This window comes from Myotis nattereri (assembly GCF_964212035.1).
Source record: "Myotis nattereri genome assembly, chromosome: 3".
In the NCBI taxonomy this organism is placed as follows: Eukaryota; Metazoa; Chordata; class Mammalia; order Chiroptera; family Vespertilionidae; genus Myotis; species Myotis nattereri.
Genome location: NC_138077.1, coordinates 130937454 through 130950067, shown reverse-complemented (window position 1 = coordinate 130950067; position 12614 = coordinate 130937454). Strand labels below are relative to the sequence as shown.

Genomic DNA, 12614 nt, shown 5'->3' with positions numbered 1-12614 from the left:
ACAGAATACCAGTGCTTTCTCTTGGCATCAGATTTGCCTGTATGATGGCCCAGGTTGGCTAGCTGGGAACCAGATTTTCTAAGGAAAGACAGCCCTATTAACATTCCAACGAGAACTCTAGAGCTAACTAATTCTACAAGTTGTTTTTTTATATATATATATCTTTCCTTTTGCCGATATTATTTGTTGGCCTAGCTATAATGGAATTATACCTTCAAGCAGTATCTTATTCACTGTTTCTCTAATCCTTTCTATAAGAAATTGCACCCACCCAGGTACAGGACACTTTTATCCCTCTCTCCGATCTTCTCATAGCTATCCAGCCACTCCCCGACCAACCCACCACCATCTGGCACTCTGCTGCCCTCAAATCAGGCACAGTGACAGGTGGTACTGTGGCAGGGTGACAGGGATGTCGCTTTTTATTTTTTTTACTCCTATTTTATTTTTAAAATATGTTTTATTGACTTCAGAGAGGAAGAGAGAGGGAGAGAGAGAGATAGACACATCAATGATGAGAGAGAATCATTGATCGGCTGCCTCCTGCACACCTCCTACTGGGGATCGAGCCCGCAACCCCGGCACGTGCCCTTGACCAGAATGGAACCCTTCAGTCCACAGGCCAATGCTCTATCCACTGAGCCAAACCAGCCAGGGTGCGATGTCACATTTCTTACCCTTAAGAAACCCAAAAACTAAAGAGGTGGGCGGAGAAGATTATTCACTTATCAGTTTATTATAATTCAATGCTGGTAGCAGTGGCACTGGGTATAAAAGAACCCGGAGTTGGAATTCCAACCATCTATGAGGTGGTTGATCAGAGATGGCTTCCAGAGGAGGTGACATTAGGGTTGGCTATAAAGTATGGATGGGAGTTAGAGATGGTAGGAAGGGTATCCCGAAGAGGACATCATAAAGGGCCACCCAAAAAAATCAGGTGAAAATTGCAAAAGTATGTAGAACCAAGGAGTTGGAACATAAAGTATAAGGCACCAAGTAAAAGGAAATGAGGGTAGAGAGATGGGTGGAGAAGTGGGAGGGAGCCCGGTGGCAGAGGTCATGCCATATGAAGAGCTCAACTTGACTCAAGATAATGAGGAGCCACTGTAAACTTTAAGCAAGGGAACAACGGGTGTTCTACTAGCCCAGTGGTCTCAGCCTTCCTCATGCCGCGACCCTTTAATACATACAGTTCCTCCTGTTGTGATGACCCCCAATTTCATTGTTACAAACTGAACATAATTAAAGCATAGTGATTAATCACAAAAAACAATATGCAATTATATATGTGTTTTCATGATGGTCTTAGGCGACCCCTGTGAAAGGGTCGTTCGACTCCCGAAAGGGTCTCGACCCACAGGTTGAGAACTGCTGCACTAGCTGGTCTGAGAGCTCACCATTGTTGGACTCTGGGAAGCAAAGGTTCCTGGTGCCTTTGTCCCACAAGATTCCTAGGACTTTGATAGAAAATCCTTCAAAATAAGACAAAAGTTGAGTTTTTAAAATCAGCTCCCCAAGTGTTTGCTTATGACCTATTTAAATAAAACCACATCTTGTGGTATTTTGTTCTCACAGACAACAGAGTGTTTAAAATAAGGACAAAAAAAAAAATACTAGTAAGATAAGGACCATTTTCTTTTTCTGTGTATTTCTGTGGTGAACTTTTAAAAAGTGTGTGTACTATTTTCCACACATATTTAATTAGTTTTATTATCTATAAACTTAATAAAACTTCTCTGGAAGAAAGCTATAATATTAGTCACCAGTGGAGTGCAAAATTTAAAAATTTTGATCTTTGTGAACATATTTTCTGGTGTGTTTGTTTTTTTAAAGCTAACTTTTAAAATTGTTTTAAAAATAGGGGCAGATAGCCCTGGCCAGATAGCTCAGATGGTTAAAGCACTGTCCCGCTAGGACAAGGTTTCAGGTTCAACCCCCAGCCAGGGCACATACAAGAGTCAACCAATGAATGCATAAGTAAGTGGAACAACAAATTGATGTTTCTCTCTCTCTCTCAAATCAATCAATAATTTTAAAAAAACATATATAGGGACAGATATTCGGGGGGGGGGGATATTTTTTTGAGGGGTTAAAGTGGAGAAAAATTAGTCCAATATACTAAAATCATACTGATTTGAACCCATTGTACTAAACAGGCACTAAATTTCATGCTCAACCATTCAAATCCTGAAACTAAAATTCCATGAGTCATGTCTGTCTGCTTACAGAGGCATCCTCAATACACAATGCTTGGCACCACGAAAGGCTAAATAAGCACTTGTTGAATGCTGACAATGTAAATGTCAAAATATTCTATTCTTTTTTGAAGACTTCTTTCCTATACTGTGTGAAGACAAATGGTCAATGCTCTTCACAGCCTGTTCCAGATGGGACTCAGGAAGCTGGCACAGAAGCCAGGGTAGGGTGTGGTAACCAATTCCAGAAAGAACAGCCCTCCCGTGACTCAAGCTAGCACAGTGGCCCAGTAAGCCTCAGCATACTGTCTTTCAACACACACACACACACACACACACACACACACACACACACCCTGCTAACCTTATTTCCAGCTTAAGTGGTGAGGTGGAGCTTCCTTCCGCTGCCCTCCTCATTTCTCCCCACCCTTCTCCTCTCTCCTCTCTGTGATTCTGCAGGGACTTTGCTTTAGATATATAGGAAAGAATAAGCAATCATTCCTTCTTCTCCTGCTGCAAGAGGAACAGTTTAAACCTCCGGCCACACAAATCCAGGACCAGATCCCCACTGTGCCTTCAACAAGCTGTGTGAAGATAGATGAGCACAGTGCTCAGGCTCTCTGCGTCTCTTTTTCTTCATCCGTATATGAGCATAACAATGATTTTTTCTTGTAATTAAAAGAAATGATGTAGAACATCACATATCTGGCACAAACTGTGTCAATGAAAACAGTATTAGATGCCACATATGTAATAGTTTCATGTGTTAGAACTAATAAACAATAAGGATGAACACTCACTGCACTGTGGTAAATGTTGGTCCACCCCTCCCCAGTCTTCCTGATTTGACAACTTAGTATCTCTGAAAATAAACTGCCCAGAGGATAGCATATGTCTGTGTGCTGGGGTCCAGCCCCATTTGCTGGAAGCCGGTCCACCCTTGCTGCTTGACGCAGTCGCTGCAGGGAGGAAACATCTGCACAGCGTATGTTTCAAGGGACCTGGCGTATATGGCATATGTTTGCCCCCCCTCTTAGCGCTATGTGTTTTAACCAGGACCACCTTCCTGAGACAGGTTGTTTCCCCAGGTTAGGGGTTAACAGGACTAAGGAAGAGAATAAATCAGTAAATCCCCCTAATGTTACAGAAATACCATGTACTACTTATGAAGAACTTGGACTAAGACTGTTGGCAATAAATTTGGGACTTGTTGGGCCCACATCCCCAGGGGTCTGCCCACCAGGGAAAGCACCAAAGCCTATACCCCTGGAGACCCAGTGACACAGGGCAGTCCCAGGGAAGGCAAGCAGCGAGGCTGGGAGGACATAACCTTTACTGGGTAGGATAAACTCCTCAGTCACTTCCTTATAGCTTATCAGTAGAGCAATAGAATAGTGACCTTGGAATAGCCCTTATAATGGAACACAGAGATTATCCTAGACAAGATTAAAATCAACAGAACTAGATAGAGACAGGATTATAGAAATGAAACTAGGAACTGTAGAAGGTTTCCCAGAACATACCATTATGTAATTATAGAGGCATGATTATGGGATCAAATAGTATAAATATAGATGTAATAGAACAATAGAGAACCCAACCATGCTGATCAACTGAACGCTGCCCCCCGCCCCCCCCCCCGCCCCCGTCATTCATTCATCGCCGACTCCGTCCACACCTATGGGAACCCCTGGACCTGCTGGGGCTGGACCCCAACATCTGTGTCCCCAGACATCTTGCTGGACCTTTTTCTGCTTCTTTCTCTGAGCAGATTTCTATGCCCAACCACTCTTGCTTAGCTTTTAGGAATGTCGAGTTACTGGGAAATGACTGCTGTGAGTGTACTTTCAGATGTGAGCATAGTTTCAAACAGCACTCAATGCCCCAACAATAACAATACCACATGCAAGATCAGGAAGTTATTCCAAGCATGACAAGCATAGGGCCACCCTCACACAGGGCTGGCTGGCACCACAGCCACGCTGGCACAATAGTGGAAACTACTGTGTTGGGACATCACTGGGAAAAGGAATGCAGGTCACACAGGTAATCCCAGAACACATATGGGAAACAGGATTGTGAAAAGAAACCCAGTCCTTAATCAAAGAATGAGTTTGATGCTGGTGGCGTTTTTGTTTGTTTGTTTGTTTGTTTTTTTGCCTCCAGTTGCCTAGCATACATTGGACCCCTTTCCGAATGATCAAACACAACAGAAAAGACTTCACAGCATATAAACACAAGAGGCTGCAAACTGGAATTTATAACAAAAATCTGTGACTTAAAAATTAGGAATTTACCTTTGATTAACTCCAGCTAGAATCTCTCTTACATGTTTCATCTCCTGGTTAACCATTCTTCTAGGCCAGTGGTCGGCAAACTGCGGCTCGCGAGCCACATGTGGCTCTTTGGCCCCTTGAGTGTGGCTCTTCCACAAAATACCACATGCGGGCGCGCATGTACAGTGCGATTGAAACTTCGTGGCCCATGCGCAGAAGTCTGTATTTTGTGGAAGAGCCACACTCAAGGGGCCAAAGAGCCACATGTGGCTCGAGAGCTGCAGTTTGCCAACCACTGTTCTAGGCAATATAATACCAGACTAGATTTATTAAACCAAATCAGTCGAGACCAGGGTATTTGTCCAGGTCTTCGACTAGAGACATTTCAGCTGGAGTGATAATTTGTGAACTATCCAAAGAGAATTCAAAGATTCTGAAAACAACCTCATGAACTTCGAGCAATGACTTTGAGCATCAATGTAATACTGTATAACATCCTATTTCAACTCCTAAGTTCTAGAATGCTTTTGGAAAATACCAATCTCATGATGCTAGAGCTGTGCTTATGGAGGACTACGAAAAGCATCCATTCAAAAGACTGAGCTGAACGTTGGCAACTGTGGGGATACACCATCAAAGGTGGTTTGCCAGAGCTCCTGTAGCTCAGCATGTCTTAGATCACCATATTGCACGTGGTTGTAAGACAACACAGCTGGCACTAAAATGTCACTAAAAACCAACTAGACAATAGCTTTCTAAGCATTTGATCTTTTTTTTTTTCAAGTAATTTCAAATGAGTCAGTTCTCTAGAGGAGTTGAATGGCAGCAAACTCCATCTATGAATAAGAACAAATGGTAATGGAAATCGGTACCTACTTGGAATCCTATTAAGCGTCACCCAGAAATGTTCATCAGGGCTATACGTATCCTTTGACCAGTGCAGTAGATCGATGGCCCTTTTGTCATGGAAGATGAAGTTGACAAACTCCCTGGTAAGGGCCACGTAGGCAGTGCCAAAGTAAATGGTCAGCTGATGTGGAGGTGAGGTTTTCAAAATATTCGTGCTCCTCACAAAAGAGCGGTCTTTGCCTCTGTGCTCTTGGTGGACGTACTTAGTCCGTCCAATTGCATGGGCCGGAGGCAGCACCCCCGGGGTAATGTTTTTCCCTTTGAAGGCTTTCAAATGCTGAATGATCTCCTTGTTGGTTTTCAGGGGGAAGTCTTGCCCGCAGGTGTTGATGGCGTACTTCCACGGGACCTCGGAGGCCACCAGGTCTCGCAGGCAGTTCAGGTCCGCCTGGAGCCTGGACATTCCCGCGTAGACTACAGACTCGGTCTTTGAAGCAATGAAGGCATTTTGGAAGCAGCTCAGTAACTGCCACACAGATGCCTTAAACTCCTCTGTGGCCTTCTCATCCACATGGACACAGTAGATATTTTGGGGCATGTAGACAGCCCTGAAGAGCCTTTCAAAAGTACCAAAGTCTTTATGGATGACCATGACATAGGCCAAAGGGAACGCCACTTCTTCCTCCGACAGGGGGCTTGTGATGTAGTGGCTCTGGATCAGGTAGTCCTCGCAGGGGACACTTCCCAAAGGCGATGGCAACGTCCTCTCCCAGAGAACAGCGGACTTCTCTTCCAGGGCGTCCTCACAGGCACTGACTACGGCGTCCCTTTCGCTGGATCCATTCAGCCTCCTCCGGGGCAGGCTTAATCGGCTGTTGTAACGTATCACAAACAGAACCACACTCAGCGCGGTGAAAGCAAAAAGGCAGTACCTCCAAAAGTTCATTATTTTCACTTCCTCGGAGCAGGGAATCTCCCTCCAGGGACTGAGAAACGGCCAGTCCCTGAATACACAAGCGTGAAGAGGCTGAATGGGCTTCCTTTGCCAGTCTTGAATTTCGCCAGCTTCTCAGACGGGCTTCCTTTATTCCTCATTTACTCCCCGCGTCAGTGTCGCGCCGTCCTCCTGGGCTCCGGGGCTCCGGGGCTCCGGGGCTCCGGGGCTGCGGTCCTGGGCGCTGGAGCCGGCCCGCCGCTCGCACGCAGAGCGCGGAGCAGAGTGGGCGCCCGGCCCGGCCCCGCCTGCGGGAAGCCCTCCTCGTTTGCATACGAAATCCCAAGTGGCGGATCTCGGCAAGTTACGCGGTGGAAAGGAATGACGGGCCCTCTGCACCGGGGCTGGGCTTCTCTGCCTTCACCCCACCCCCTTTCGCTTCACTCTATTCTGACCTCATCTCCCTTCTCTTCTCACACTTTCCCCTTGCGTTTCAGCGTCAGTGGTTCTCCTCTTTCGGGTCAGCCTGCAAGCCGGCTAGCAGTCGTTGGAAACCATAGCGTGGAGGAGGACTCCAGCTCCGGCGTCTCTCTCTTCCCGTTTCTCGGCCACCTCTTTTCATTTCAGTGTTATCGCTACCTCTGAGCACACACAGACACAGATAAGGAAAAAGGCACTTGCAACATGTCTATTGTCAGCAGCAAGAAAGTCTGGTGGAGAGGTGGCTGTTGGCTGGATTGAATCAGATGGTTTCTGATGGTGTTACACAGCATATGTGTGTGCAGGCTATCAGAAGAGGGAAGTGAGGATTACACTGCGCACTGCGGCGGGCATGGGGTGAGCGCAGAAGGAACCTAGGAGCCACTGGAAACCTTAAAGGGTGAGTGCGGATGACATCAATGAAAAAAGCACACCTTCGTTTGCCTGCCAGAGAGGAAGGTGAGAGCCATTGTTCCCAGAGAGCAAAAGTTGGTTCCCATTTCACAAAGAGCTTCAGATAGCTGGTGCTGTTGACGCGGTATTATCTACAACATGAGTGACTGCTCACTGGGGCTCTTTATAAGCCTGACATCTTGAGATCTGAGGGCATTTCAGAGAACTCGGAGGATTCTACTCCCCACCCAATGCCCTCTCCCATTTCCTGACCCTTAAGAAAGAACAAAGGCTTCTGGATGGAAGGAAAATTCCTGGAAGAATTGGTTAGTGAGATTCAGGGGAGCCAGGAAGAGAAGCCCAGCAGGTCTGGTCACATTACAGAGGGGTTCTCCAAGCTCACGTGCTGGTGCCTGGAGCTCTCAGCAGGTGTGGAGGGAGGGCTGCAGATTGGTGCAGGTGGTAAGAATGCTCCCGGGCCAGGTAACCAGCCCAACTAAAGAAACAGTGGGTGTGCTCCCATCTCATTCCCCCAGTCACCCAGCTAGCCCACCTGTCTGGCCCTGGCAATTGAAGCAGCTGCCCCAGTTAGGAAAACACCTGGTGTACAATGCAACAATCTCCCTGCCCCTTTCTATCCCACACCACTCTCTAACTTCCTATCATTTCCTGGATGAATGAACGGCCACAGTAGCATAGATACGATGGATTTTGATTAGACATAGACCCAAAGAGTTGGCAGGGATCTTAAAAATCACCTAACACAACCCTTTATTTTACAGATGAGGAAAGTAAGGCCGATACTATATACTAGAGGCCCAATGCACGAAATTCGTGCAAGAGTAGGCCTTTCTTCTCTCAGCTGCTGGCACTGGCTTCCCTCTGGCTGATGGCAGGCACCTGGGACCCAGGCTTCCCTCACAGCCCTGGCTTTGTCCAGAAAGCCGTCTGGAAAGATGTCCGGAAGGACATCTGGTCTAATTAGCATATTATGCTTTTATTATTATGGATATTTTTTCTAAGTCATTCAGCTGGATAGAAGCCATCGCCTTAATTCTGCAGTTCCCTAGTCCAGATGCTGGAGCCAGTCTAATTGGCTTCAAAACCCAGCTGGTCACAGACCAGCTGTGCAACCAGGATAAAGTTACATAGCCTCTCTAAGCATCAGGTTCTTCAGATGGAAAATAGCAGTGATTGCTATTTCACATGGTTGAGAACATTAAATGAGATAACTCTTATTCAGGGTTTATGTATATATTCACATATATTCTATTCAATAAGCATTAACAATTTTTGCTGTTGTCATTTTTCTTTTGAAAAATAGCCATTTCTTGCCCTGTTAATGAACAGATATTCTGATTTCTGTTCTTACTAATGGAACAGAAAAACACCTTCTTAAGGCTTTCAAATGGGTTGAAATGGGTACTCCCACTCAAAAAGAATGAAGGTTAAATTGCACTCTTTTCCTCCCTCACCACTATCCCCACCCCCACCCAGAGGGTAGGGAGGGAATTAGTAGGAATGTGACTAGATAAAGGGCAGAACTGAATAATCCATTTTGATGCTTTCATTTCCTTCATTCTTATTAGAGCCGCACCCTTTTCTGCAGAATACTTCCTTGGCAGGACTTGTGGAGAGCAAGGGTGGGGTTGGGGTGGGGAGTAAAGCAAAGGGCTTTCAATGAAGGTTGTTGTTTCCCCCCCCTCTCTTTGTCTTGAGCCTTGGTCTTACAGTAGGGAGCTCTCGAGAATGCCAATGCAAAGCAAACTCAATCCATGAGTCACAGCACATTGCAGGTGGGAGTGTAACATGACTTATATTCAAAACAGCAGTAATTTTTTAAAAAGCTTATTGTTTGTTCTGTCTTATTTACAGTGGTTTAGCTACACAGCCCGAGGTTAGAGCGTGATGCCTTTTTAGCAGCTGGCCTGGTAGGAGGTTTGTTTTACCTGTTATCTGTGGTAACTGAGCAGGCATTGTCTTCCAGCAAATAATTGGTGGGCTCAAATATTAACTTCCAACCAGGACATTATTTCTGCTCTTTTCACTTTAGTTGCTTAACATATTGAAAAGTGCTGTCAGGTTGACATTGTGTAACACTCCCTGCCTCTCTCAACCTCAGGATAACCTTATCCTCAGGAACAAGGACAAGAACAGCAACTAACAATGCACAGTCAGCTCAGCTCAAACAAAGGCTGGGCTGCCTGGGGACTTTCTGAGAATCCAGTGGGATCTTTGTTCCCTTTTGTCACTTAGCTCTCATTAATCTCCTGTGAGCTTTGCACACACCTCAGCTGGGCTATCACAGGCAAATTGATTGTTGGTTGTTGGGGGGCAGGGTTGGAAGCCAGGCCTGACTTGTTCCCAAGTCCTTATAGTTCTCTACCTCAGATTGCTTCTCTTGGCATAATAACCGGCCACGGAATCAAAGCAATGCTTCTGATGGGTCCTCTCATCTCCATCGACTTCACACCATTCTGTTCCCCGTCTGAGGCTCTGTTGCATCTCTCTGGCAACCTCAAACACTGCCACAAGCGAGACACAACAAGTAAATAAGATCTCCCAGCAACCAAAACAATGATCACACGCTGTAGGCTGGATGCACACACTCAGATGTGTACAAACAGGTAAGATACAAAGTAAGTGAGGATGATTGGAGGGAAGGAAAAACAGAGCTAGTGAGTTCACAAGTGGGAGCTAATGCTTGGCCATGGTGTCATGGACCTAGAGAGAGGTTGGGACCCTGGCAAAGAGAGGGTGGGGGCCCTGGTGAAGAGCTGTGCCCACCTAAAGCACGCAGCTCCCTCTCAACGCTAGCGATTAATCCATGCTGCACCATGGGGCCAATGCTGCCAGCTCTTTGGATATTTTAAGAGAAGTGAGAAATCTGAATTTTATTTTTAAAAATTCCCAAATTCTTTAAATGACATCAAGATATTAACAAAATGGGATCTAAAATGGCGGCGGTATAGATGGACGTGTCCCATGCCTTGTCCCTGAGCAGATAGGGTGAGCAGCTAAAACGAGTAACATCCAGCCTGAATTGGCAGAGGAGATTCAGCTGGGAGACGGTTTGCAGCCAGGAAAGGCAGAGGACTCCAGGAGAAAAGGGGACTGTTGGAGACTGCCGGATGGGGCTCCCCTATCTGGGCAGCCTCCACTGCTGCTGAAATCTCTCCCGGAGCAGCCGGCTCAGCCGTGGAGTCCACGCCATCTTGAGGGGCTGATACCGGAAGCGTATACATCCAGACACCCTGCAACCACAGCATCCAGGGATCAGCTTTTACCCCAGGAATACTGGATCTCAAGCAGCACGAATATATGGACTCAGACAAGCCCTACTCCTCCTCACAGAAAGGTCAGATTTTGCCTAGATAAAGGTGCGGTTTGCAGTTCAGGTTGGAGAGAGAACGCGCGAGGGGGAAGTCTGCGCCCCACAAAGTCCGCGGCCATTGGGGCCAGCATGATCCGCGAGTGTGGAAGGGGTCCTGCAGGGCTGCTGGCAGAAGGGAACTCTAAAAATAAGCCCATAGCCGGACTTGATGCAAAAAGGCAGCCTTGAGTTGAGAAACCAAGATGGCGGCATAGGTAAACACCGGAGTTTGCAGCCTTGAACAACCACTTCAAAAATACAACTAAAAGACGGAATGGGCATCATCCAGAACCACAGGAAGGCTGGCTGAGTGAAAATTCTACAACTAGAAGGAAAGAGAAAAGCATACCGAGACTCAGAGGAGGCGCAGTGCTGAAGTAAAATACTAAGGTGCGGAGGTGCATGTGGAGAAGGCTGGATATTATGCAGAGTTCCAACAGCAGACCAGAGGAGCGCAAGAATCAAGTCAAAGATTTGAAATACGAAGAAGCAAAAAACACCCAACCAGAAAAGCAAAATGAAAAAAGAATCCAAAAATATGAAGACAGTGTAAGGAGCCTCTGGGACAGCTTCAAGCGTACCAACATCCAAATTATAGGGGTGCCAGAAGAAGAGAGAGAGCAAAATATTAAAAACCTATTTGAAGCTTTTCGGGAGAACCAAGATGGCGGCATAGGTTAACGCCGGAGTTTGCTGCTTTGAACAACTACTTCAAAAGTGAAACCAAAAAACGGAAGGGACATCACCCAAAACCACTGGAACGCTGGCTGAATGGAAGTCCTACAACTAGGAGGAAAGAGAAACGCATATGGACACTCAGAGGAGGCGCAGTGCTGAAGTCAAATCCTGAGGTGCGGAGTGCGCGCGCGGAGCGGGCTGGCGGCGGAGGGCGCGGTGGGCGTTTTCAATCGGGAGGGAGTCGCAGACTCTGAGCTCCAGATCCGGGCGAGTCTTTAGGGACCCAGACTCAAACGGGAGAAGCGCGACTGTCTGGCTTCGGTCAGAGTGAGTGCAGCTTTCTCTCCGAGCTTTGCAGCGGGTGCTGGGACTCAGAGAGGCAGAGCCCCTGGGGACAGGACTGAGAGCCGCCATCACTGCTCTCTCCGGCCCACCCTATTGATACTGTGCAACCCGCCTCGCCCAAGCCCTGCACAGAGGCATTTGCCGGATAGCCTCAGGCAAAGGCTAGATTAGCACCTCCCTAGAGGACAGAAGTTATCTCACTGCTGACACAGCTGATTCTCATAGCCACTTGGCCTGGAGGTCAAACCCTCCCTGGAATTAGCTACAAGATTTAACTATAAGACTGCGCACAAAGACCACTAGGGGGTGCACCAAGGAAGCATAACAAAATGCGGAGACAAAGAAACAGGACAAAATTGTCAATGGAAGATCTAGAGTTCAGAACCACACTTTTAAGGTCTCTCAAGAACTGTTTAGAAGCCGCCGATAAACTTAATGAGATCTACAAGAAAACTAATGAGACCCTCGATGTTATATTGGGGAATCAACTAGAAATTAAGCATACACTGACTGAAATAAAGAATATTATACAGACTCCCGACAGCAGAACAGAGGAGCGCAAGAATCAAGTCAATGATTTGAAATGCGAGGAAGCAAAAAACACCCAACCGGAAAAGCAAAATGAAAAAAGAATCCAAAAATGCGAGGATAGTGTAAGGAGCCTCTGGGACAGCTTCAGGCGTACCAACATCAGAATTATAGGGGTGCCAGAAGATGAGAGAGAGCAAGATATTGAAAACCTATTTGAAGAAATAATGACAGAAAACTTCCCTCACCTGGTGAAAGAAATGGACTTACAGGTCCAAGAAGCGCGGAGAACCCCAAACAAAAGGAATCCAAAGAGGACCACACCAAGACACATCATAATTAAAATGCCAAGAGCAAAAGACAAAGAGAGAATCTTAAAAACAGCAAGAGAAAGAAACTCAGTTACCTACAAGGGAATACCCATACGACTGTCAGCTGATTTCTCAACAGAAACTTTGCAGGCCAGAAGGGAGTGGCAAGAAATATTCAAAGTGATGAATACCAAGAACCTACAACCAAGATTACTTTATCCAGCAAAGCTATCATTCAGAATTGAAGGTCAG

The 12614-nt window shown here is 46.5% G+C and overlaps 1 protein-coding gene across 2 annotated transcripts in view; it reads right to left on the bottom strand.

The window, feature by feature from the left end:
• The window catches only part of GCNT2 (glucosaminyl (N-acetyl) transferase 2 (I blood group)), a gene marked incomplete at its 5' end in the record, with an annotated part of 83353 nt that overhangs the window by 38877 nt on the left and 31862 nt on the right, over positions 1-12614 (bottom strand). The window contains one exon of one of the 2 annotated variants that reach the window (XM_081085603.1): positions 5348-6588. The exons of the other annotated variant lie outside the window; for it this stretch is intronic. Within the exon in view, the coding sequence (XP_080941729.1) occupies positions 5348-6266 (919 nt within the window). Of the gene's footprint in view, positions 1-5347; positions 6589-12614 lie in introns of those variants that run through there. 2 annotated transcript variants of the gene reach the window in all.